Raw genomic sequence first — 27,819 nt, forward strand, 5'->3', positions numbered from 1 at the left:
TGTAATGGATTTAAGGTTCATTGGCTGTGCATTTTAAATTCTCTGTAACAAAGGCATATTTAGTTCAGTACTTCCACAGAGGTGTCGTTAATAATTTTCTTTTGTTGCATCTATAATTCTTTTCCCATTTCCGATTTTTCTCATTCACTTAGCACACTCATTGTTCTTTGTTCATTAAAGTTTCTTACTCCAGTTTTGAATGTTCCTTTGTGCTTCTAAGCTGCAGAAGGCAGCTTCCGCACCAGGGTCATTTAGTACTAGGTAAAGGTAAAGGTAAAGGTACCCCTGCCCGTACGGGCCAGTCTTGACAGACTCTGGGGTTGTGCACCCATCTCACTTAAGAGGCCAGGGGCCAGCGCTGTCCGGAGACACTTCCGGGTCACGTGGCCAGCGTGACATTGCTGCTCTGGCGAGCCAGAGCCGCACACGGAAACGCCGTTTACCTTCCCGCTGGTAAGCGGTCCCTATTTATCTACTTGCACCCGGAGGTGCTTTCGAACTGCTAGGTTGGCAGGCGCTGGGACCGAGCAGCGGGAGCGCACCCCGCCTCAGGGATTCGAACCGCCGACCTTTCGATCGGCAAGTCCTAGGCGCTGAGGCTTTAACCCACAGCGCCACCTGCGTCCCATTTAGTACTGCTAAAACATAATTTTTATACAGTACACTCATTTGGAACTGCAATTAAAACAGTTGTTTCAAATGTTGTTTAATATTTTGTTTATGTGTCCTACCAATGTGGGCCTTGAATTACTATTTCACCATTTAAAAACAAAATAATAAGAATTTTTTAAAAATGGAAAGCAATAGTTCAATCACACACACCCCTCTCCCTCTTTGGGAAGAGAAACTGATTAATTGAGAGGCAATTCAGTATTGCTGTGCCCTCATGGAACAGAAAGCAGTTACAGGATCAGAAGTCACGAAGACAAAGCTTATATAGTTAAAGGCACAGTAGTCCTGGAAAAAACCAAGTAGCCCTGGAAAAAAACCCAGTAACCGCTTGCCAGTCTGTAATGAAGATGCTGACACTGCTATTGCATCTAAAGTGATAGCAAGCACCACAAATCAGGCCTGAAAAACGACAACACATAAAAACCTGGCATGAAATGGGTCATCTATATTCTGTGTAAAAAGTGTGTAAATGAAGCTTGGCAGTTGCTGACAAAACAGCTAAGGCAGAAGCAACCAAAGTTAGCAGGGGAAAGAGCCTGAAAAGTAATACCACACTACTTTAAAAATACCATATTGCTTCCAGCTAAGTTTTCATAACCTTGGCTGCAGTTCTTGACAATTAGAATTCAGCAAGATCATTAAAAAAAATTCTAATCTACTACTTAAATTTACATGGTTCAGTTTCTTAATATGCCAGCTGTATTTTGATTGCTCTGCAAGCTTAAAGAAAAGAAGCTGATAATTAAGGTTGTACACTTCCACTTTGGTCTGAAGGTGTACATTGTACATGAAACCTCTTCAAAGCCGCACTAGCTCTGGCTGTGAAATTTGTGAATTCTTCATTGATATTTGGTTCCCAAGAGAATGTATTTTACAAGGATGTAAATTTTCCCACCGCTTGGTGGGTGTGTTTGCTGATGTCAATCTACCATGAGATGTAAAATGATTTATTTCATTTATATCCCACTTTTCCTCTAAGAAGCTCAAGAATACATGGGGTGTGTCCCCCAGTCCTTGTATCCTCAGAACAGGGGTACCAACTTGAATGAAATATGGGGGGCAGGTAAGCCCCACCCCACATAATTAATCACATGATGTGATCCATGCACACCATTTCAGTGGCAATGCCCATTAACTTTTTTGGGGGGGGCCTGGCCCCCTCAAATATTTTATGGGGGGGCAAAGGGACCTTGGCTCCTAGCAGTTGGCTCCTATGCCTCAGAGCACCCCTGTGGCATAAACCGGCTGAGAGACAGTGACTGGCCCATGGTCACCCAGTGATGTTCATGGCTGAGTGGGGATTAGAATCCTCTTAACAGTGCAATCAAAACCCAAGAACTTCCAGGATGAGTGAGTTTGGAATAGGCAGATACTGGGCTGTCTGGCTCAGCCAGTGCTTAGCCAGTGGAATGAAAGCCTGTGGAACCTATGGGTGTAACACCTATTTCAGTCCTATCACATGACCTGGCAACCTAGCAGAACTTAGGCCAGCCAAAAGGGTGGTATAAGTAAAACTCTTAAAGGTTTGTTCTCCCACTTCCAGGCTCAGGACATTGGGGCAACATATGCTGGCTTAGCTTAAGCCAGTGTAAATTCTGTTGACTTACACAGAGTACAGCACAGATACCCTCAGAATAGCACCCAACTGAAAATTTAAAAAGCCATTTAAAAGTAGCATGGAAAGACAGCTGGAGAGCTTTTGGATCTTACTCTTTCCTTCCCCTTTGCGACAGATCCTATACCTGTGCCGCCTCTATTACCTCCACGCAGCATGTCAGCACCACCTCTGGCAACTGAGGCAAAAGAAGATCTTCCTCCAAATGAACATGCCCAGGTGGTGGAAGTGAGCAAACCATCCCTTTCTGAAACCCTGCTCCAGCGATTACAGCACCAAGACACCAGCAGGTGAGATCTAGCCATTCATTTATTTGAGGAAGTAGCAACAGTAAGTCTAGAAACGTATTTTACTCTGTTTTGCTTATTACAGCCATTTTGAATAGGGCCCCCAAGGGAGATCCTTTTACTAGGTGCTGCAGTAACAGGAGACGTTGCATGTGGTGGAATTCTCTTTTTTTGTCCCTATATAAAAGGTACAGGAGGCTGTCAACCCTAATACTGCAAACACAAAAGTCTGCCACCTGATAAGAAGGTGGGGCTCAAAATTATTTTGCAGATGGCAGCTAAATGAGCCGGCTGGGAGTCCTCTCAGGAAAAGGTTAGAAGGGTTGTTTTTGTGTGGGTTGCAGACAGGAAGAACGCCTTCCTTCCCTCAGTATAAGGAGTTACTCATACATAACATAGTAATGAACAAGAAAGAGATAAATAGCTAGTGGAGCATCATGGTCACAGCTGCAGTCATCTGTGTACATGCTTGGGAGTCAGTTCCATTGGGCTCAGTAGAACTTACTTCCGAGTAAAGGTTCATAGGACCAAGCTGTGCAACACTGAGTTACAAATCAAGGTGCCCCTGCTTTAATTCTTGCCTACAACACAAAGTTTTGTGTTCACTTTTTATTGCCCCTGTTATCTGCATTATTTACCTACCTTGAAAAAGTAGTTTGAACAAAGTAGTTTGAACACTCCAAAAATCACTATATGATTGTGACTTACCATTAGAGAAGTGTTGTTGGCACCTTCCCCCCCAGACAGCTCCCTTCCTTAGAAAAAAATCATCAATTTTTAAAGGATAAGCAGCAGAATTGGGACCTTCTCCCTGCCACAGCTGCCTCCCCTGCTTCCCTCCCTCCCCTTTGTTCTCAGGTCTGATATCACACTAGCTCTCATTCACTAGGATATTTTGCCCATTTGCAAGCTCGTAAGCCTTAGTGCTCTTCCAAGCAGTTTCCCCCCTTTCCTTCACAGTATTCCAGAAGAGCACTTCAAACTCATCCAGGATTATTTGCGAGTTCATGTCACCAGTGATCTTGAGACAGTACAGCAAGCGCCTTGGAATCTCCCTCAGCTGAAGAAATTGCTTGGAACACTTTGCAAAGGACTTTTCAGGTAAACACAAGTTAGTCTGGACTCTGGAGGCACATTTCGATTGGTAGCTAACAGGGAAATTCTGTGTGTACAGAATTTGTATGTTAAGCCTTTCCTGAAGGCTAGTTTACTGAAGCAATCCTGCTGTAAACCTTGTTCTTTTTGGTGGGAGACTACTCTGTTTGCTGCAGAATCTGACCGACAAATATAGATGTTCCTTTCCCTTTTGAGCACACATGGGAATTACTATCAGCTTAACTCTTGTTATCAGTTCTGCAGCTCTACCCACACAGTCACATCCTGTATTGAAGACCTGCATTTTTTTAGAGCTTCTTGCTTATTTAGCAATACATCCTAGAACTAAATTCAAGTTTCTAAAGACTGGCCTTTGCAGCTTGTGCTGCAGAAAATCAGCATGGCATAATTTCAAGCAGACTCCTTTGGGCTGATTAGCAACAGCTTGTCTGTCTAGCACTACACAGAGAGGTTCTTATGACCACAAATCTCAAATTCATATCTTTTTGCTTTCAGTGAGGTGTCTCGGACTCTTCCTTCTCTGGAGTCCTTACAGATGGTGTTTGACCAGCAGCTGCCTCCAGGGCTCCATCGACATTCTCAGGTATGATCTGCTGGAGGAGGCAGGAGGTGGAGCAGGTCGAAATGAGAACATCAAACTGGCAGGGGGTGTGGGAAAGCACTTACTGCATGATTATGCCAAATAAATTGTTTCTTGACTCCAAGGGATGGAGCACACTGCAAGCTTTGGAGCAGGGTCAGCTGCACTGTGCTAGCATTTGTTTTCTCAGTTCCCACAGTTTTATAAGGTAAAGTGCAGCAAGGTTCCTCAGGCCCAAGACTGCAAGTTTGTTGTTACATCTCTCAGTGTATAGTTTTTCACCCCCTTTTAGGGGAAGGGATATAGCATACCTTCCAACATTCCTCAGATGAAAATAGAGACATTCTGTTCTACAACAGCGTCCCCCATGCAGGGGCGGAAGAAGGTTGTGTGTGGTGGGGTGAGCCGCCCTGGGTGTCACCATTGAGGGGTGACAAAATGCTGGGTGGCACTCACGGTGGGGCCTGCAGTGCACCCAAGCCACACATCTCTCCTGGGAGTGACATGGTGGCTTGGGCGCCTGCAGGCTCTGCGCTGCCCCAAACGGTCCACCCGCCGCCTCCCTGGCATCCTCAGGTATGGTCCAACCTCCGTGTAAGCAAATCAGGATGCATATTAAATAAGCAGGCTATTTGGATGGACCCTCTGCATTCCTCTGGCAAGACTTTTGTTAAGTTGTGGGTGAACATATCAGACGACACAGTGATTCTTCCAAAGCAGCTCTTTATTTGTAAGCTGGAACAGAACTGAACAGCAAATAGCTCAGCCGGACTGCTTTTATAGGCAGCCAGCTATCAACATTGTAGCAATAACAACCCAGGGTTTCCCGCCTAAAGTAACTGACGTGGACCTGAGTGAAAGCTATATACACAATACCCCTGGTGCCAGGGTGAGAACTTCAATACAGAACAACTTTCCTTCCACCAGCCCACATAAATCAGGTATTCCAAGTACTTCTTCCACCTGTGGCTCTGTAAATGTCACCATTTCAGTTTTCCTACATGGCTCGGCTCTAGACTGCCTTTGCATCACTCGTTAGCCTCAACATGCCAAGTTTGAAATGCATTGTCTTTGATATATCTGCTCAGCAAATTCGCTTAAATTCCAGGCTGCAGTGTTTCAGGATGCAGGAGATTTGCTGACACTCCAGTGCTGGCTTGTCTTTCTTTTTTCTGACACGTATCACAGATGATCTATGCTTGTGGTACAATTTCAAGCTTCCACGAGGGAGGGAGTGACTTCACTGGTACCTAACACTTTGCTCCTTCTGCATTATTTCTACTAGCCATCTTGTGACGCCACCCGTGGAAAACTTGTCCAGCTGACTGGATTGCTTTCTTCCATTGAAGACAAGGTATGGCAATGTTTGTTTTAATTAATTTTAACTGCTTTTAATACTGAACTTTCAAATGTTTTAAGCCACTCTTGGAACAGCTGCTGAAGGCCAAGTAATGAGTTCAGCACTGGAAACAATAATTCTTCATTGCTCCCTCTTTATTTTCCAGTAGCTTTATTCACACACCTGTCATTCTTATGTCTATGTTTTCTTTATCCCAGTGCTTATTGAGGGAAATAGGGTGGGAGTGGGGAGGCCAGAAACCTTTTGACATGAAATTCTGTTTTCTTCTGCTAGCCAGGAACTAAAAGCTCTTGTAAGGTGTCTAGCCTCCTTCCTTTCAAACAATGCATAGGTCAAATCCCCAAGCTTCTCCTTTCCATAGATCTGGGCCCCAACTGCACCATACATTTAAAGCAGTATCATACCCATATATTTAAAGCAGTATCATACCACCTTAAAGTGTCATGGCTTCCCTCCAAAGAATCCTGGGAGCTGTACTTCGTTAAAGGGTGCTGAGAACTGATCCTCTTACAGAGCTACAATTACAAGAGTTCCATGGGAAAAGGGATAGATGGTTAAAAACCACTCTGGGAATTGCATTTCTTTGAACAGAATTGGGGTCCCCTAACCACTCTTAACATCCTTAGCAAATGACACTCGGTTTCTCATTTTTTCCAATCTTATGTTCAATTATCCACATTTCCACATCAGTTGATCACTATTATTTTTAAAGTCCTCATGAAAATTCATCAACAATTTAGTGCAATTTTTTCTTAATATATTTTTGTATTCTAGTTTCATTAATAGATGCATTTTAATGCACACTTTACATTAGTATGTGTTTTTGTATATGGCCTTTTAAACTGGGGTTAATTGTTTTTTATTGTTATTGTGTTATGTATTTTTGCGTTTGTATATTGTAAACCTTCCTATGAACCTTGGATGAAGGGTGATATAGTAATTTAATCTCAGTAATAATAATCTCAGTTTCTTCCTAATTAATTTGACAATCTGAATTTCTGTCGCTAAATCAGAGTGCTTATTTATTGTTGCTGATCTGCACATTATGACATGGATTGTCTTAATCTGGGATCTCTCCAATTGCAGTTTAGGACTTTCAAATAGAAATCTATGTGCTTGCATTTTTATAGGTGAAAAAATTGTTGATTGAAGGGCCCGACTCAACACATCGACGTTCACTTATCCCTCCTGTAACTTTTGAGGTGAATTTTATTTTTCCCCTCCAGTAGTATAGTAAGTTTTTATAATGCTATAGAGAAGCACCATGACTGTCAGAACAGCACGTTGAGTGGTATTAAATGTCATTTGTGGGTTAGCACAAGAATTAGGACTAGCATAAGAGGGCCCACCTTTGCTTCCCCCAGGATGTGTGTCCTGCGCTAGACCCAAATCTGTTCTGGAGGCTCGGAGAAAACCGCAGAACAAATAGGGGATGGGTGGGAGAAGAGGGGGAGGTCATTCTATAGAATAATGAGAAATCTGTGTGCTGATGGAGCAATCTGCCTAGCCCTACATTGACTATAACCCGATGTTTTTAATTCACGGGTACAGTGCTCTCCTTCTTACAAAAAATAACATTCCATGTTCACTCAACCAAAGTTCCTCAATACAGTACAGTGCCGCAAGAAAATCTACATACTGGATATATATATAGGTGTGTGTGTGTGTGTGTGTGTGTGTGTGTGTGTGTGTGTTTGCATGTAATTATGCAGAGTTAAGAGCTAGTTATCTCATTCAAAATGGTAGGGGGGATCACTTATGAATATTGTTTTCCTTTTCTCATAGGTGAAAACTGATTCTCTTGGAATTCCATCCAAAATACATCTTAAGGTTGATGTTGAGTTAGGAAAACTCATTATCAAGAAAGCTAAGGATGGCCCTGAAGACAAGTTCTATACTCACAATAAAAGTAAGATACTGGGCTCATTTGAGATATGTGAGAACGCTGGGATTCACTGAATATTTTTGCTGATATTCCAGAGATCTGGCAACCAACAGTACAGGAAATGTGTTTCACAATGGCAGTTATAAATTCTCAGTGCACAATTTTTTAAGTTGTTTACTTGTGAGTTTTTTGGGTTTGAGCAAATCTTAGGGGGGCACACACACACACCCTCCATTCGTGAGTGCAAAGGAAATAGGTAGAGACACAGCTGAAAAAGAAATGAAAGCTTTGAGGAAGTAGTGAGACTATCTGCAAAAACATTGTAAATTATTTGAATGTTAAAGTGATGCAGGATGGTGAGACAATGTGGCATTAGTGACAAAGCTGAAAGAAATGTGCAAAGATGTTTTATGAACTACAAGTAAAGAAACACAGTCAAATTAATCAAATGATGGGGGATTAGAAGATAAGTGGATAGCAGTGGGAATGGTTAATTTAAAAGAAATTAAGGAATATTAAAATCAGTCAAAATAGAGGAAGAATTTGCTGAAACTAAATTGGAAATCGGAATACAGGAAAGGGAGATGTGAGGAAGTCAGGAAAGTAAGCTATATGAAATTAAGATTTGAACGCATATATTTTTGTTTGGTTTGGGTGTTTTTTATTGTTTATTGTTTGTTTGTTGTGTTATTTTGTTTTGTTTGTTATTATAAATTTGTTGAAACTTTAATATTATTTTTTTTTAAAAAAGAGGAAGTAGTGGAAAGGGGAGAGCAGAAAGGGAATATCGAGTCCCCCGCCAGACACCCACCCAAACAAATAATCTGTGACACTGAATAGAGCAGTTCAGCACCTGGTTTTCCCCAATTTATTGGATTAGCTGCATATCAGATAAACCCAATTTTACAGGGGTGAAATGTTGAGGTTGAGGTTGTCATGTGGATTACGCAAATTAAAGAGGAATGCAAACATTCAGTAAACAGCTGCAAACACTCAATAAACTCTAGTGTGGGCAACCCCTTCAAGTGTTTGGGGCCATAGAGCCTACACAATATTCCTTTGCGCTGAGCAGCTTCAGTGTTTCATGACCAGAAAGTGTTCCAGCAATAGTTAGGCCTTGAAACCATAACAAACTTGTAGCTCAGGCTGTCTAAATTGCTGTCTTTTTTAAAAAAAATAATCTAACCTTATTCATCATAGACCAGGAGGTTATAAATAGCACTGGAGTTTACAACTTCATATACACAGACATGTATCAGCATTGTAGTACATTTCATTTCAGAATTTGTGCTGCCAGAACCAGTGTTCTCTTGCTTCTTCTTAGTTCTACAGCTCATCAAGTCTCAGAAGTTTCCTAACAAGCTGGTAATTGTACTGGAAACAGAAAAAGAGAAAACACACCGAAAAGAATATGTATTTGCTGATTCTAAGGTAAATTCCTCACTATGGGTACTTGTGCACAACGAGCCCTTTAACGCAGGCAAGGCACTGCTATTTATGACATTGTTTTGCTATTTTTTAAAAAGAGGAAAATGTAAAGAGAGAAAATAATCAAGTTAAGTCCCCATCCCCAGTAAGAGAATCTGGCCAGTGGTGTAGCGGCGGTTGCCAGTGCCCAGGAGGAGGAGAAGGAGCTTGCCACTGAAGCCACACCACTTTTGGTTCCAGGCTTGGTCTCCTCCACCCCATTTGAACACTGTGGGGCTGGCCCCTTCCCAAAAAAACATTGCCCCCCCAAAGGTTCTGTTCCTAGGAGATGGCACCCCTACATGGTATTCAATAACATATTCCATATGTGAGTTTCTGGAGAAGAATGTTGGCATCTCTGTGTGCCTTTGCCAGCAACATGGTACTCTCCCATCATCTCTGACCATTGGCCATGCTGGCTGGGCTCAGGGAAGTTGTCACCCAGCAACATCTGGAGGGCACCACATTGGCTCCCCCTACCCTATATCAAAGAGAAAACTAAGTGAATTCTTTTAAGGGCTCTCATCGATTCAGTTCAAATAAAGCTAGGATATATCCAGAGAACATTTTCTAAGCATAAGTGAGTCTGTAATAAAAATTATGCAGTAATATGAGTCATGCTTATCCTTTGTGTTTGCACAGGGTCAAGGAAATTGGCAGATTAGATCTCATTCATTCATTGTAATAGATGAAAGGAGAATACAAACTTCAACTCTGGAGCAGCTTAGTGGAAATTAGTTGAACTGCCTTCAATCTGCACGTAGTTTAAGTAAAAGAATGACTGGAACGGATGCATAGCTAATGTGGTACTCTGCAGATATTGCAGACTGTAATAGTCATTAGACCTCTACTGGATGGTCTGGAGGGCACCATATTGGCTGCCCCAGACCCAAGCATTCACATACTTATCCTGGTTTTTAACTTCAGAAGAATCTGAATTTTTCAAAATTCAGCACCAGCATAACTAGTCCTTGCCACATGGCACGCCACCATGAGGGAGTTATTTGCTCCAGCCTCCGTGTAACAAGTGTAATCTTATTAGCCAGGTTTCTTTGTATTTTGCTCTTCCATTTTTAGAAGAGAGAAGGCTTCTGCCAACTTTTACAGCAGATGAAGAATAAGCATTCTGAGCAGCCAGAGCCTGATATGATCACCATCTTCATTGGGACCTGGAACCTGGGTATACATTTTAGTTTTGTGTCCCAATCTTTGCTGTTTAGATTCCTACAAGTTTTGTCTCAATGAATTTCCAATAAAGTTTAGCATGTTTGTGCTGCTTGGTTCAAAAGAAACCATATCACAGCTTTGCCAGCTACCCTGGCAAAGCTGCTTGCTTGAACATCTCTGTCATTTAATGTATGGCCTTCTTTTGTATAAGAGAATCATCAGATAGGCAGATTCATCTGTTCCTGGAATATCCAAACATGGTGTTTGCCAGATGTTATGGGACTTCTGTCATCCCTGACCATTGATGGTGTTGCTGGGGCTAATGGAAGTTGGGAGTTCAACAGCATCTCAAGGGCACCTCAATTGCTACTCCTTTTCTGACGGAGGATCCTATTTCTAAGAGCTGGGTGACAGGCTGGGGGAATCAAAAAGGAGAACCCTCCCCACAGTGATTTTTCTGCTGAATTAAACATCTGCTAGGAAAGGAGGTGGTGACTTGTCCATCAGAGAAATGCAGATAAAATGTGGCACAAAGCATATTATCCATGTGTGTATGGACATGTGTGTATGTCCATGTGAGATTCTGCATGTAGTAAACCATATAAAAGCTATCTCCTCCTAGGCTAGTGGAGAGTTGCAGGACAGCTCAGTGGTGGAGCTCTTGCTTTGCATTCAGAAGGTCATTAGCACCTCTGAGAAGGGCTGGGGAAACTACAATACTGCACTAGATGGATCAGTTTCATATTGGTTTTGGATTTGTCCATCTAGGTGATGCTCCTCCACCAAAGAAGATCAGCTCCTGGTTTCTCTCTAAGGGGCAGGGGAAGACCCGAGATGACACAGCTGACTACATTCCACATGACATCTATGTGATTGGCACACAGGAGGACTCCCTGGGAGAGAAAGAATGGCAAGAGATTCTAAGACAATCCTTGCAAGAGATTACAAGTATCAGCTTCAAAGTGGTAAGGAAAGACATTTTTATTCTGACGCTTAAAGCAAAACTGGGATAGTAGACTTCACTAGCAATGTATATCATCCACATTGCCTGCATACTTGCTTCTTGAAGAAAATTTAGATGTTGTTTCTGAAGGCTGTTAGATGTATTAGGTAAAGGTAAAGGGACCCCTGACCATTAGGTCCAGTCGTGACCGACTCTGGGGTTGCGGCGCTCATCTCGCTTTATTGGCCAAGGGAGCCGGTGTACAGCTTCCGGGTCATGTGGCCAGCATGACTAAGCTGCTTCTGGCGAACCAGAGCAGTGCACGGAAATGCCGTTTACCTTCCCACCGGAGCAGTACCTATTTATCTACTTGCACTTTGATGTGCTTTCGAACTGCTAGGTTGGCAGGAGCAGGGACCGAGCAATGGGAGCTCACCCCGTTGCGGGGGTTTGAACTGCCGACCTTCTGATCGGCAAGCCCTAGGCTCTGTGGTTTAACCCACAGCGCCACCCATGTCCCGTTAGATATATTAGACACATAATAATAATAATAATAATAATAATAATAATAATAATAATAATAATAAATATCCCACCCATCTGGCTGGGTTTCCCCAGCCACTCAACAGCACATATTTTATTTGGGTCAAAAATCTTATGCCACTAATTATCGTTCTACGCTGGATGTTAAAGATCAAAATTGATTCTGCTTCTCATCTGTAATATTAGATAAAATACAGTTTGGGTATAATAGGGGGGGCACCCTGTGCTTCACTTGAATTTATGCTATTGCTATAAATGCTGTCCCCATAAGCAGGAATATGTTGTGCCAGTCGTTATCAAAAAGCAGGTCATATTTTGAACCCAACTTCCATTCAGTAGTTTATTTCTGTACGCAATCCACACCCCACATTTAAAGCACAAAGTTTCCCCTGAAGAATAATGGGAGCTGTAGTTTACCCCTCAAAGAGCTACAATTCTCATTCACATTTTACAAACCATGGTCTCCAGGATTCTTTGGGGGAAGTCATGTGCTTTAAATGTGCTTTAGCATGGATGTGGCCTACAACTCAGTAGCGTTCTCATTTGGGTCGCATGCTTAGACAATAGAAAACTGCCTTATACTGAATCAGACCATTGGTACATCTAGCTCAATAGTGTCTGCACTGACTGGCAGCAGCTGTCCAGGGTTTCAGATAGGGGATATTCCCATCCCTACCTGGAGATGCCAAGGGTTGAGCTGGGACCTTCTGCATACAAAGCAGGTACTTGGTCAATGAACTACAGCCGTTCCCCTAAAAAATGAGAATCAGAGGTTTGTTTGAAGAGGATTTAGTATAGACCTCTGTCTGTCATAATACAAATAACCTTTATAGTGTGGTACCTCAGGTTACATACGCTTCAGGTTACACACTCTGCTAACCCAGAAATAGTGGTTCAGGTTAACTTTGCTTCAGGATAAGAACAGAAATCGGGCTCCGGCGGCATGGCAGCAGCAGGAGGCCCCATTAGCTAAAGTGGTGCTTCAGGTTAAGAACAGTTTCAGGTTAAGAATGGACCTCCGGAACGAATTAAGTACGTAACCTGAGGTACCACTGTACTATGGCTTTAGGCTATATTACAGTTCAGCTGCATCAAACTATGTGACAGCTGACTTCCTTTTTCCTGATTAGGTAGCAATCCATACCCTCTGGAACATCAGGATTGTTGTCCTGGCCAAGCCAGAACATGAGAATCGCATAAGCCACCTCTGCATTGACAATGTGAAGACAGGAATTGCAAACAGACTGGGTAAGGCTTGCACAAAGTGTACTTGACAGACACTCTCATCACAACAAGTCTCCCAAGGTTGAAAGATATGCAGAGAGGTGTTTTCAGTACCCGATTCCTACGATGGGATTTCCTGCCCTAAAACATGCACCCGAGCCAAAGGTTCATTTGTGCACTATTCTAACGGTGCGATTTGGGGTTGTCTCTGTGTGTGAAGTGGCAAGACCACTTCCAAAGCCTTGCTGGCTTACCGGGGCAGAAGGTATGGAGGGCAGGCTTACCTTTTTTTGGCCACATAGATCCTTTTTAAATTAAAAATTAAAAAATCCTACATTGGATCTCAAAGGTTATACATTCAAATAAATGGGAGGAAGCCAAAGACTGAAACAGAATATGAAAGAGTATCGTAAGATGCTTTTCATGACCATTCTTGAAAGTCACTGCTTCCTCTTTCAACTTTGTCAGCAAAATTACTGATACTGTTTGGTATGTATCCTTTGGAAATGTACTATAATAGCTGATATAATCCTACAGTGATTTGTGCTAGTGTACTCACATGCAATAATGTACTCTCAGTGTTAGAGGTGTGCTCATCGATGTGCTCCCACAAATAATTCCATTGATACTGTCGTAAGTCAGATCAGATGTGAGTATGATGGGAATTCAGGAATGCCTTGCATCCTTGCAAATATATATAAATCCTTTTTCACTACAATGTTATTCACAGGAATAATTTGCAGGAACAGTCCCATCAATGAAAACCGCAGGGTTTCTTGCTCTGCTGAAAAATCCGTAACTGGAAGAATAGAACTTTGTTCAATTGCAGAGGGAAATTCATAATTCACTTTCTTTCCTAAGCTTTTGGAAGAAAATATTCAGTGGAACTCTGCACTACATATGTGAAGTCCTGCTGTTCTGGTTTCCTCTTCTCTGCATCCACTACTCCACTTTAGAAGTCTTTTGCTGTTCTAGTTAGCCCTGGGGGTTGGATTGATTTCTCAATCTTCTCCGTTTCTTGTTTTGTTTTACCTCTCAGGCAACAAAGGAGCTGTTGGGGTGTCATTCATGTTTAATGGAACCTCCTTTGGTTTTGTGAACAGCCATTTGACTTCAGGAAGTGAGAAAAAACACAGGTAAAATTCTGAGGGTCATTGGAGAACCTTGCAGTTGCTGACAGAGAGGTTCCGATCAGTACAAATATTCAAATTAGATGTGACAGCTTGGTAGTGGTGGTGGGTATTATTTGAACAAGAAAAGAAACGCATGGGAAGGATTTAAAATAGTCACCCTTGCATGTCTTATCTCTAGGCATTTACTAAGTAAAGGTAAAGGGACCCCTGACCATTAGGTCCAGTTGTGGCCGACTCTGGGGTTGCGGCACTCATCTCGCTTTATCGGCCAAGGGAGCTGGCGTACAGCTTTCAGGTCATGTGGCCAGCATGACTAAGCCGCTTCTGGCAAACCAGAGCAGCGCACAGAAATGCCGTTTACCTTCCCGCTGGACTGGTACCTATTTATCTACTTGCACTTTGATGTGCTTTCGAACTGCTAGGTTGACAGGAGCAGGGACCGAGCAACGGGAGCTCACCCCGTCACAGGGATTCGAACCGCCCACCTTCTGATCAGCAAGCCCTAAGATCTGTGGTTTAACCCACAGTGCCACCCGCCAATTTTAAGAATATAATAGCATAAAGGGGCCCCAGCTGGAGCAAATCAACAATCCATCTAGTTCAGGGGTGAGGAACCCAATGGAAAGGGATAATCCTTTCCTCTGTTTACCTCTTCACTAAAGGTGCTGGTTTCTGCAAATAGCACATTTGGACAGCAAATAGCACCAAGGTGTGGGGTGGAATTTTGCACAGGGAATTTTTTTTTTAAAGAAAAACTTCTTCCCATGCACTGCAGTCCCAACTGGATTGGGGCCCTGTGCAGCTGCTTTTTCTGACAAAGGAAAGTGGCCAGTGCTAAGCATGCTGTTAATGACCCTGAGCTGCATTCTTTGGAACAAGAAGCCCCACTGAAGTATGGAACACATAGAATGTATTCAAAAAGCTTTTTTTTCTATACAAAGAGGCACAGATTATTTATCTTGGCCCAGATGGTTATTTGGACCAAAGACCTGAGGCTGCAGTCCTGCTGGTGGTGTAAACAAAATTCACAAACATTGGCAGATACATAAGTCCTAGGCACCTTAAACATGTCTTCATTTTTCTGGGGTGAAAATTTCAGTGCACCAGAGAGTTGCTATACAGCATCTCCCCACCATGTGCAACTTAACAGTAATACACACACATGGGCATGGACACAGGCTACAAACTGTAGCTAGATAGCTGAAGAATCTGTAACTGTGATTGTACAATTTCTTCTTTTTCTAAAAACAACAAGTGAATAGCTGAAGATTGGGTTTCCATTGTTGTTTCTTCCTGTGGTTTAGAAGGGAACATTCCAGTAAAACAGGAACAGAGGGGTTGTAACTATTTGTGCTTACAGGTCTCGCTTGTTTGTTGACTCAATGTATAGCCCTCCCTTTGCTGTGTGCTCCAGAAATAGAAACCATGCAAACATGCCAATATAAAGCAGAAGAGTCAAGCTGTGTTATATCGCAGTACTTTTCCGTCTTCACATGCCCCAATTTTTGCTTCCTGAAGCAGTTGCAAATTCCCATGGCAACACATACTTCAAGGTCTTCCTTCTGTCCTCCGGCACACTCATAGATTGCAACAAGGTACCCCAGGGTTGGTGGTTGTCCCGTATTTTTTGTTTGCGCAAGGCCCAATGTTGCAGTAGCTCTGAAGGTATTGAAGCACTCCTGACTACTTAGCAGAAAATAAATACAAATAAAAAATAAATAAATTCACACAGAGACAGTATGTATGGTAAATTAAAGCTGCCACTTTTTCTGCACACTCGATTGCATTAGGGCATTTGAATGGAGGATCTTATTCCCAGAGCCCTTTTGGTTGTGTAGAGGCAACAACTTTTCAGAGATTTGGAAGCAATAATGTTGAATTGCTCCTATACGCATTTCTTTTTGCATTGTACCATATTCTCTGGTCAATCAGTTTAAATCAAGGTATACCTGGAAGCCAGCAGGAGGCAAATACAAGAAGCTCTCAGAAATGCAGCTAGCACTATTGCAATGCATTGTATGCAGATGTTTAAGGCAGCTGTTGTATAGTGCTACTGATGGCAAATGTGCACATACAGTCATAACTTGGAAGTTGAATGGAATCTGTTCCAGAAGTCCAACTTCCAAAACGTTCGGAAACCAAAGCGCGGCTTCTGATTGGCTGCAGGAAGCCCCGTCGGACATTCAGGTTCCAAAGAATGTTCGCAAATCAGAACGCTCACTTTTGGGTTTGCGGCATTCAGGAGCCAAAACGTCCAACTACCAAGGCGTTTGGGATCCAAGGTATGACTGCACATACATATACACACAGTGCTATTTCCAAAGATTTTTCTTAATTTTTGTGTGTCCTACAGTGAAATGTGTGTGTATATATCCACTTAAAGATGCCCCTTTTAAAATACTGCAAAAATAGCACAAGGTTCCATTCTCTCCCTGGCATTTAAATAGCTCTCATCTCACTTTTTATTCAATGCATTTAAATGTGCTTTCTCTTTTTTCCACAGTGAATGCCATTTTTTTTTTAAAAAAAGCTTTCCTTTAGAGGAAACGGACTATACCACAAGCTGCTGACCCTTCAAGTTTAGACCAGTTTCACCAGTCGGTTAACTATAAGTAGGAAACAGAAAAACAGAACCCATAAACCTTTTCTTCTGGCAACCAAGCAGCTACTTCTTCCATTTAAATGTGTACAATGCCAAGCTAGTGGATCAGTTAGTTGGATCAGATAGTTCCATAATAATGCACAGAGACAAGTTACTCCTATAGCTATACTGAACAGATTGTCTGGCTGTATATTGCCTTTGGGAAGCTGAGGCTTTAGCCAGAGCCAAGACAGGGAAAGATTCATGGGCTTATCTAGTCCACTGTTGTCTTGAGCCAACTGTCTCTGCTGATAATGCTGCTGGTGAGAGGCCATATAATAAAATGGTATACCAAATGTTGCTCTTGTGTTTTAATAGGCGGAACCAGAACTACACAAGTATTCTGCGGTTTCTGTCACTGGGAGACAAGAAGTTGAGTCCATTTAACATCACCCACCGGTTTACTCATCTCTTTTGGCTGGGAGACCTGAACTATCGCCTAGAGTTGCCCACAGCGGTTAGAGAGCCCGTTTATTTATTATTGCATTTTATTATTACATTTCTATCCCACATTTCCTGCAATGAGCTCGAGGTGGTGTACATAGTCCTTGTCCTCCTAGTTTTATCCTCACAGCAAACCTCTGAAGTAGGTTAGGCTGAGAGAGAGAGTGACTGGCCTAAGGTCCCCCAGTAAGCTTCATGGCTGAGTGGGGATTTGAACCCTAGTTTCCCAAGTCCTAGTCCAGCACTCTGCTACTAGCTAATAGTACTTTGCATATATGCAGAACTCTTGTGAGTGAGTGGAGCATTCTACATACATTAACCAGGCTATCCTTACAATAACATTGCAAAGTAGACTTCTGTTATTATATAGTTACAAAAGTTGGGCACTACTTCCACTCTCTGCTGAGCAGTAGGAAAATTCCAGGGGGTTCCAGGCACTCACCCAGAACCCACCCTCCTTTGGAGGATTGAAGACGTGGCGGAGATGGTCGTAACTTTTAAGAAATGTGGTTTATTCATATGTTTACACCTTCACTCTGCATGGAGGGAGTTCCCATCTTACAGCTTGGCCATCTCAAGAGGGGCTTGTTCCCCATAGCAGTTCAGTGCTGGAGTCAAAGGCATATCTCTCTCTCTCTCTCTCTCTCTCTCTCTCTCTCTCTCTCTCTCTCTCTCTCTGCCTGCCCAAGATGGACCTCTCTCTCTGTTCTCTTCCTTCTTCCCAGCACACCTTGCTAAAGACACTCTTTTCCTGTCACCTCACACCCACACAACATCACCTTGGCAAATCTTTGTCTGCCCAGGCCCAAGATTCCTCTTAGATGGGCCATCAACACCTTTCGTAGGGCTAATGCCTCTATCCCAGGTGAGGCACTGCTTGTATTTTTCCACTGGCCTGCAATCTTCCCTTCAATACTCCAAATAATCAATTTATTAATTTCTGGGGTTTAGCAAGGTTCCCCCAACATATAACACCATCCTCATATAGCAAGCAAAGGTCTGAAACTGAGAGAATCCCTGTCACCTAATGAGTTTTTGGGTGGGATGAGATTTGAATTAGGTCACACTCTTAGGGTTCATGCAGACATTCATGATTTTAGTGATGAACCTACGTTAGAATCATTCTCCATACATTTTGCTCACACATACACCACCCCCTTGAGCTTGGGTGAAACCTGTTCTTCCAATAATCAGACTTGTGTTTTCTCTGGATATGTGGTTGCTACTGAAGTTGAAGCAAGCAAGTATCATGGAGCCTAAAGGAAAGCATGGCTATTTGCAGCTGCTGAGTAACCAAGCAGGAAGAAAAAGCCGGAAGAAGACTGTTAGGGATATGTGGGAAAGCACCAAGGGATGGTTAGGGGTGTTACGAGAGGCGTGATGGGTGCTGATCCTGGGTGCAGTGTAATCAAGAGATCAGTATAGCAAATACATTTTGGTCCTAGTAAACTAAACACCTGAGGGCTGAAATCCTATATCCACTTTCCTGGGCATAAAGCCCCATTGAACTCTATTCCAGGGTGATAACATTTTTGATGGTGCATTTGCAACTAAGGATAGGAACTACACAAAATGCAGATAACAACTGATAGGTTCTTAGTTTGTTATTTAAAACTTGCTACAGGAAGCTTCAAATGGAATCAGAGCAGGAACACTTTGGGGTGGCTTTTGAAAATCCTTTTTAAAAAAAAAAAATTCCTCTTTTCCTCATGTCATTTTCCTGATCTAAATCACTCCTGTTCCAAGTTGCTCTTAGCCCTTGCAGCAACTTTGAAAAATGTACGTAAATTGGATTGGAAAATGTACCGCTGCTATCAACCAGTTTTGAGAATCAAAGTGTCAGGAGATCCAGTTGCGTATCAGATGTAGTTGGGCCTCAGTAACAGATTTTTGTGGCCTCAGATGCTAGTGTGCTATTTATTAACCAGGAAGGTTTTTTTGTTTTTTTTAAGAAAAGAGAGTGGTACATCTGCCATTATGACATTTCCTTGTTATCAGGAAGCAGACAATATCGTCCATAAGATCAAACAGATGCAGTACACAGAGCTACTGCCTTACGACCAGCTTCTCATTGAAAAGAGGGATCAAAAGGTGTTTCTGCAGTTTGGTAAGTTCTGCTTCTATTCCTTTGCCCTTTTTTACTCTGCCATTGAAAAATACCCTTCTAAAGGGGTAATCACTGAGAGAGTAATCTCAGTAGAGAGAGTGATTACCTGCTTTAAATTGCTCTGTATAGAAACTGACACATGTGGTAAATGTTTTCTTTGTGACAATCCTTTTTTTTCTTTGCAATGCAATTGATTTATTTGCGTTAAGAAAACTGCCCGATCCATATCATGAGAGACCATTTATACTAACAGCTAACTGTGTTCTAGGAGTTGTCCCATACATTGATTTGAAGTAACCTGCATGATGTGCTTTGACATGTGTACCCAGGTTTTGGTTAAAACAATAACTAGCTATCTGTCTCTTTCAGAAGAGGAAGAAATAACATTTGCCCCAACCTATCGCTTTGAAAGGAACACCCGGGAGCATTATGTCTACACCAAGCAGAAAGCAACAGGGGTATGCCATATCTTCCAGCATATTACGATGTTTCAAATGGTGTCTGTTGCCAGAACTGCTCCTCTTTCTATAGAGGAGCACCGTGAAAGAACTCTAATTGGGAACAAGCTGCTGGCTTTTTGGCACCAGAGCTTTCCTTCTTGTGGAGTGATGTGTTTTCGATATTGATTCTCCTTTTGTTTGCAGGTGAAATACAATTTGCCATCCTGGTGTGATCGAGTGCTCTGGAAATCATATCCCCTGGTGCATGTGGTGTGTCAATCTTATGGTGGGTAGAGAACAGATTGGGAATAGCAGCAAAGCTGGTTTAAACGGAAATGATTCAGAGCTGAATCTGTAGCATTGCCTTTCGCTGCCAAGTTCTCAGCAACGGATGCACCCTGTCGTTTCTGGCTTGGAATGCTTGCTCCTAAAACTTGGATGTGTAGTGGGGAGAGAATAGGCTGTGTGATAACTGGGAATGCACCTTGCAGATGTTAGAACACCTTCTTAGGCCGCTGTCACTAAGCAGGAAGAACCTCACTACCGCCAGTAACCTGTAGAATAGCCCATTTTCCCTGAGTCAAAAGCTGTGTAGCATTAGAGGGCTGCTGGTGGTTTAAGTTACAGATAGGTAGCCGTGTTGGTCTGCCATAGTCAAAACAAAAAAAATTCCTTCCAGTAGCACCTTAAAGATCAACTAAGTTAGTTCTTGGTATGAGCTTTCGTGTGCATGCACACTTCTTCGGTATCTGAAGAAGTGTGCATGCACACGAAAGCTCATACCAAGAACTAACTTGGTCTTTAAGGTGCTACTGGAAGGAATTTTTTTTTTGTTTTTGCTGGTGGTTTAGTGTGTCTTAATCCTGGTTCCCAGTTCTGGCCTCTGGGTTTGTTTGTCTTTTAAATGTATTTTTAATGTGTTCCCAATCAAATGCTTATAAGCAGCTCTTCGGCAAATGCTGTCAGAGTCTTACCAAAACGACACACATAAAATAAAATCACAGGAAATATTTTATCAAAATCATGATATATAGCAAACTATAACATGAAATGCTGTAAAACTATAGTTCTACAGCAAATACCATATTTTTTGCTCTATAACACGCACCCGACCATAACACGCGCGTAGTTTTTAGAGGAGGAAAAGAAGAAGAAAAATATTCTAAATGAAACAGTGGATGTATGATTTTTGTGGTTCATGCTGTGGCCACAGACATGTGATCTGACAGTTAGTTTGGAGTAGCCCAATGCAAAAATCCTGAGGATCCATGTGGATCCATGCTTTGTAACCACGTTTTAAGTGGGGAGGGAAGGAAAAGCACTCAAGGGACAAGGAGCACGTGTGGGGTGTGTGGAGAAGGATGCTGCTAATAATGCAGAAGAGGGGTTTATGGGGAGAAGGAACACGCGTGGGGTGGGTGGAGAAGGATGCTGCTAATAATGAAGAAGAGGGGTATAAGGGGAGAAGGCTCCTCTCCTCTCCCGCTTTGCTCCTTTAAAGCAAGCAGGCTCTGCTTTTCTCCCTCCTCCCCGCTCATCCCCGGCTTAGAGAGCTGAAAAACTTTGGTGCTATTTAGCGAGCTGAGTGGGTAGGAGAGAGAGACAGAGAGCCTGCTTGCTTTAAAGGAACCAACCGGACAGGAGCTGCTTACACTTGTGTAAGCGGCTCCTCTCCCGCTTTGCTCCTTTAAAGAAGCAGGCTCTCTGTCCCTCTCTCCTCCCCACTCAGCGGCTCTTCTCCCACTTTGCTGTTTCAAAGCGAGCCATGGAGGAGGGAAGGAAGGGGAACCATGGATCCTCTGCTTACGACTGCAGCAGTTCCCCCCTGCCACCCGTAGGCATTCCCTCCATAACACGCACAGACATTTCCCCTTACTTTCTAGGAGGAAAAAGGTGAGTGTTATGGTGCAAAAAATACGGTACTCAATCTGAGGTCATTTTGACCTGGTGATGACAGGAAAATTAAAACGGGTATAAGATAAAGCTCTCTAGGGAAGGGATTCCAAATGTGTAGTGCCAAAACAGAGAAGGCCCCGCAATTGGCCGCCACCACCTATCTTATTTCAGAGAGGGGTGAAATCTGAAGAAGGTCCCCAAGGTTCACCTGGACTGATTTGTTCAGGAACATGTGGTGTTTCAAGTAACCATGTCCAAAGCCTGTGTCAGAAAACTTTTGTGTACTAGATGGACTGATCCATCTAGATGGACTGATCCATCTAGTACACAACCCCCTTGGAGAGATGGGGCTTATTGTTTCCATAGATAACTCTGAGTATAGGACAGACAATTGCATTATTCCATCCTTGGGAGGTCAAGACAAACAGGTGCTTAGAATCTGACTTTCCTCTTAGGATGCACCAGTGACATCATGACAAGTGATCACAGTCCTGTCTTTGCTACGTTTGAGGTTGCTGTCACCTCTCAGTTTGTCTCAAAGAATGGTAAGCAAATGCAATGCAAGCTTTCCCTGCCCTTAATAAAGAAAGATGTAGTAGAAAACAATCTCATTCATTGCTTTAAAACTATTATCTTTAACCTGAACAAGTGTCCTCCTTTCTCCAGATGATAAGTACACAGACTCCCTGGGACAGATTGAGTTCCTGCGCTGCAGTGCCACCCTTAAGACGAAGTCTCAGACAAAATTCTACATTGAGTTCTACTCCAGCTGCCTAGAAAGTACTGTTTCTTCCACCTTTTGTCTTTATTATACAGAAGCTCTAATGATGTTTAGGTTATCAAGAAGGGACAATATTGCAGAAGGGGGGCTATTGACAAACTCAAAAGTGGGGAGAGAGAGAGAAAGAATCAGAATATATCCACTTTGTCTTTTGAAATACTTCATTCTTTGTTGTAGTAACTCTTTGGTGTTAATTGCTGTATTTTGCCAATTTTTATTTGTTGCTTTCCCTTGAAATTTCATCATCAGGGCTGTTTCCCTTATTATCACTTAAGTTTCATACATGTAGTATACCTTTTAAAAAAGCCCTACAGTTCTATTATCCAAAGGGCACAAGCCAGCCAGGCAACTGAGACTAGCCACAGACCTTGCAATTTAGTCTGCTGCTGCTGCATGGCAAATCCCTATATTTCTCCATAAATCATGTATTTTAATTTATGTTATACCATAGAAGGTGATATATATAGTGCTCTCAGAGGGTTGCTTCCCATTCTGGAACTCACCAGACCTACTTAGCTTCAACAAGGTTGCTGCATCTTGCACCTTCAGACCATGCTCTGGAACTTAACACACAGTTATTGTGAGGGTTAAGAAGAGAGGGGGAAATACTATACATGCTGGTCTGAGCTTGGAAGAAAATGTGATGTGGATGTAGTCCATCATTGCTATGTTATATTGGACATATACCAAGTTATTGAACCCATTCAAGGTAGCATAGTGCAGTCAACAGATGTCATTTCTAGTCCTAAACCTAATTCTGTATTGTACAATAGTAGTACACAGCATTTGGTGGAATGACTATATTCACTGTAGGAGAATGAACTTGCTCTCTCTCTCTCTCTCTCTCTCTCTCTCTCTCTCTCTCTCTCGTGTGTGTGTGTGTGTGTGTGTGTGTGTGTATGAGAGAGATCATTTTTTGCTTTTCTTGTCTCCAGATTGCATAGTCTTTGCACAAAACCTCTCTCCCTTATATTGGAAGGCTTGCAGTGGCATGCAAAATCAGTTTTCTATCTTCATGACAAGCAATTCAGAGCCTCCTTTGTCACAACCGCAGAGCAACTTGGGCAGAAAAATATTAGGGGTAGCCATGTAAATGGATTCTCCCAAGACTGGGAGAATTGCCTTATATTTTATCAGAACTTAAATTGGAATGCTGCAGCTTAATCGCCTTGTGAATTGCAGCCAATAAAAACAGTTGATGCCTTGGGAGACAATCATTTTGTTTGTTTTGTAAGCAGAACTGTACATCAATGCTGGAAATTGTATGAATTCCTGAATCTGAGCCATTTATGCAGTGAGAGAGTACATGCCCAAAGTCTGTTGACCATTCTTTCCTCTGCAAAGAAAAATAGCATGCCTCTGCTGTACTCTTATTCACATGGCACAGAGATCGATTAATCCAGCTCCACACACACAAAATTGGGGGGAATATACAGAGATTTGCATACATTTCTATGGAAACCATGTGTTAGGAATCTTAAATTAGAATTTCAAAAATGTGCTATCTTGAGTGGCGTAGGAAGAGCTGTTATGTTCTCCTTATCCTCTTGTCCACGCATGCACTGAGACTTCTAACACCTTTCTTAAATGAAAGGAAATAATAAAAAGACAAGATAGTAAGGTCATTCAGTGGACTCAATAAATGGACTTTGCAAACATTCTGACAGAATCAGATTCTTGTACACACAAATGCTTCCCATTTTTGTGTCCAGAAAGCAGAATAATTAGCAGTTTCCATTTGCTGCCAAGCTTTTTTAATTTTAGTTTTGCAAATGTGTGTGCTTGTTGTGCATTTCTCAGCTGACAAATGATTTTTCTTTTCTCACACTTTTGCAGGCTTTGTAAAGAGCCAGGAGGGAGAAAATGAGGAAGGAAATGAAGGCGAACTAGTGGTGAAGTTTGTTGAAGCCCTTCCTAAGGTAGCCTTGTTTCATGCTTATTTTAACAAATGTCTTCCATCTGTAGCTTTGCTGCAGTTTATATAAAAGCACAAAAGATTGTGCAAAGTTCATCCTCGGTCACCATTGTTGCTTGTACAATCCTTCCACGTTTCTCTGATTGTGCTACATCCAGTACTCAATAGACAGACAAGGGAATCATCTTGCTGCACAGAAATGTTTGTGTCAGTTTCACTTCCCTGCTGCTGAACAGCAGGGAAGTGGAATTGACCAAATTCTTTTTTAACATTCAGCAACAGAGGAGGAGGTGCACAGGAAGTTTAAAAAATAATTAGGGGGGAAATCCTCAAAATTACAAGGTCGTTTTGCTGAGTATATACCACCACTTTTGTTAGTTCAGCAAGCACTCTCCCCATTGCTTGAGTGCTAAAGCAGGGAAGCATTTTAAGATTGCAGGGCCAGATGGAGGGTATACTGAAATAAAAGGTACAACAAGGTACACAATAAAGTTACATAAATAAAATTAACACATAATCATGAAATCATGTGGGAGAGATATTATTATGTCACAAGTCACTCTTGATGAGCACATCCCAGTGCGTCTAAGTGTTGGGATGACAAGGTTGGGGTGAAAGTTGCATTTTCCTTGCACCAACATTTTGAGATTTGACTGCTGTGAAAATGCAGTTCCCCCAAAACAGGAGTCCTACTAGGGAGAAAAACTTCTAGATCTTCTTCAACAACCCACAGTGCAGATCCATTCTAACACTAAGGTTTCACGATTCCACATAATCAAAAGTTCAGATCTCCCAATTTTTGAATTTCTCTCTCTCTTCTAGATAGGCTATAGAATGCTTTCTTAGGAGCCCTGCTCCAAATACTTATACTAAATGAACATATGGGTAATTAAATAGTTTGGAAGAACATGTTGAAATGACATTCCAACTGGTATCCTTAAAAGGACTTGCAGCTAAGGGCTGCCAAGAGAAATCTAGTAGCCCCAGTTAGCCGTTTGTGGTGTGTTACATTCCAGACTCCTACATAACAAGCATAAGAAGGGACAAGACCTGATGGCTGATTCTCCCTTCTACTTTAACAGGATGTTATGATGATGACACCCAGTGTATGATGTATTTTTCATGTATGATGGCCATACATGGTCTCACCTTCACAGATTTTCAGTTCAGAAACTGGAGTTGGGCATCACTTTCAGATATTTGTAACCAGATGTTCTAAAAACCTGAAGAATATATTAAAGCAGCTACAAGATGAAAGAGATTATATGATGCGGCTTCAAATAACAGGGATTTCTTCCTTGAAAACCATTGTTGGTCAAATGGAATATTTGTTTCCACCTTTGCTAATACGTGTGTTGTAATATCATCAGGGAAATTCTAACATTCTTTTATCACAGCGTTAACTGTGTCTCATTGAAAATGTTATATTTTAACTTATAATTGCTTTAGAGTTGTGATATCAAAAGTGCACAAGCAAATCATCCTAAGTCATTAATGTCAGAAAGAATCGGACCAGTGGTTTCTTAGAAGGCAGACAGAGATACACTAATACATTTGCTTGGCATTTATATAGTGTGTTTTAATGTCCAAAGCACGTCACATAACTTAGTTAATTGTTATTTTATTATTTTTATTTTTTATTATTAAATTACTTCCTATGAAGATTAGGGTTACACAGCATGCATAGATAAAAATAGCTAAAAGAACTGCACATATAAAATCAGTTAAAAACAAATATAAAAATAAAAGCAGTTTGAAACAATAGCAGCACATACATAAAAGCTACTCAAATCCAAGAGAAATCAATTGGAATAAATATTTTAGAAGGCTTGTCCTTGTTTAGAAGGAACGTCTTCAGCAGATGCTGAAAAGACAATAGAGAAGACACCTTTCTGCTATCAAGTGGGAAGGAGTTCCAAAGGGAAGGTAATGCCACACTAAAGGCCTGATTCCAACATGGTGTGAAACAGTCTTCCCGATATGATGGTATCTGCAGAATGCCCTCTACAGGGAATAAGATTGTCTTATAGGTGTACAGGTGTTTTCAACAACCCTCCAAGAACTTCACATTTCCTGACATCTCTACCTAGGACTACCTTGTGAGTTCATCTCACAGAGGCAAGGCTCAGACTGGGGACTTCCAGCTTTGTCTCTTTTCCACTTACAGGATTTCCACCATTCCTTTCTCTGAGGGCTGCTTCACATCCCATATTTTTAGGTGTACATTTATAAGCATGTACACCTAAAATGCAACGTATGAACGTATCGGAAAACTTGTATGTTATCTAAATGTAGTAATCGGAGATCCAGGACTGGCTACAATGTAGGTCCTTCAGTCATTGTAATTTTTGTTCAGCAAGTAAAAAATTGTAACACTGGAATTCAAAAGCAGCTCTGATATTACCCTTAGGCTGAGATCCTAAACATTGTTTCTTGAGAGTAAATCCCCTGATCACAATAGGACTCACTCCTATGAAAGCGCAAGTAGGATAGCAACCTTAATTGCAATTTCCAAAAGGGTAACGAAAACCATAGCAAGGAGTCCTGTAGTACTCTGAGCTTTGATGGCATAAGCTTTGACTGACTACAGAGGCTAACTTTAACACAATTGCATTTGTAAGGGAAATGTGCTACTTTCTGGCATAGATATTGTATATACGGTACATTCCCCGCTCTGGTATTACTGACCTTTCTGAGCTTTCTCTTGCAGCTGACTCCAATTATTTCAGATCCAGAGTACCTGCTAGACCAGCACATTCTGATCAGCATTAAATCATCAGATAGTGATGAATCCTATGGTAAGACTTTGCCTCTAAAGCTTATACATGAGTCAACCTCTCCTTACATTTCCCCCTCCCCACAAAGTTGTTCAATGTGTGGGAGAAAATGCATGTATGAATTTCTAGGTTTCTAGGATCTCTTTTCTACGATAGCAACATTTTACAACAGCATATCTTTTTAAAATGTAATTTTAAGTATTGCTGAGGACTGTGGTTCTTTAAAGGAGGAACATAATCGCTATGGATTTATCCAGTCTCCCTCCGACAAGTTGCCTGTGCAAACCTGTCCTTCTGGCATTATCTGTTCCCTTGTCTTTCTCTAGGTGAAGGCTGCATTGCCCTTCGAAGTGGAGCTACAGAATCCCAAGTCCCAATCCAAACTATGCTAACACATCATGGGGAAAAGACAGGCATCTTCCAAGGCGAATTCAAGCTGCAAACATCTGAAGGGAAACAGAGAGAAAAACTATATGGTAAGGCAATTTACATGAACAAACAATGGGCTCATGGGCTCTCCCCCCCTCTCCTGTTTCAGCCTGTCTGCAAGAAGATCAGTTTTCACTTCATTTTCAATTAACCATAGTTTAGTGTTATGCGCAAACCCTAAACAGTGGCTAATCTTAACTAAGGTTTTATTAAAGTAAACCAGCTTCATAAACCACAGCTTGAAGTTGACTTGCTTTGGTAATCCATAGATAAGCCTAACCACAATTTTTCTGGGTTCAGACATAATGCAAAGCAACAGTTAGTAAAAAAAAATAATGAAGTGAATACTTCTGATCTTCTTCTCAGGGATTAGGGAGGCCATGAATCCAAGGTTCAT

At 41.9% G+C, this 27,819-nt stretch overlaps 1 protein-coding gene across 1 annotated transcript in view; it reads left to right on the top strand.

Moving 5' to 3' along the window:
* Positions 1–27,819, top strand: part of INPP5D (inositol polyphosphate-5-phosphatase D) — a 58,318-nt gene that overhangs the window by 23,342 nt on the left and 7,157 nt on the right. Inside the window, exons 4-23 of the mRNA XM_081912434.1 lie at positions 2,406–2,577; positions 3,535–3,675; positions 4,186–4,273; positions 5,556–5,624; positions 6,761–6,832; positions 7,416–7,539; positions 8,840–8,946; positions 10,060–10,162; positions 10,918–11,114; positions 12,766–12,883; positions 13,899–13,995; positions 16,952–17,090; positions 19,076–19,184; positions 19,554–19,642; positions 19,829–19,910; positions 21,976–22,065; positions 22,187–22,300; positions 24,138–24,220; positions 26,927–27,014; positions 27,320–27,469. Coding sequence (XP_081768560.1) covers positions 2,406–2,577; positions 3,535–3,675; positions 4,186–4,273; positions 5,556–5,624; positions 6,761–6,832; positions 7,416–7,539; positions 8,840–8,946; positions 10,060–10,162; positions 10,918–11,114; positions 12,766–12,883; positions 13,899–13,995; positions 16,952–17,090; positions 19,076–19,184; positions 19,554–19,642; positions 19,829–19,910; positions 21,976–22,065; positions 22,187–22,300; positions 24,138–24,220; positions 26,927–27,014; positions 27,320–27,469 — 2,232 coding nt within the window. The remainder of the gene's footprint in view (positions 1–2,405; positions 2,578–3,534; positions 3,676–4,185; positions 4,274–5,555; positions 5,625–6,760; positions 6,833–7,415; positions 7,540–8,839; positions 8,947–10,059; positions 10,163–10,917; positions 11,115–12,765; positions 12,884–13,898; positions 13,996–16,951; positions 17,091–19,075; positions 19,185–19,553; positions 19,643–19,828; positions 19,911–21,975; positions 22,066–22,186; positions 22,301–24,137; positions 24,221–26,926; positions 27,015–27,319; positions 27,470–27,819) is intronic.

Source organism: Podarcis melisellensis (assembly GCF_964234715.1).
Source record: "Podarcis melisellensis genome assembly, chromosome: 5".
Lineage (NCBI taxonomy): Eukaryota > Metazoa > Chordata > Lepidosauria > Squamata > Lacertidae > Podarcis > Podarcis melisellensis.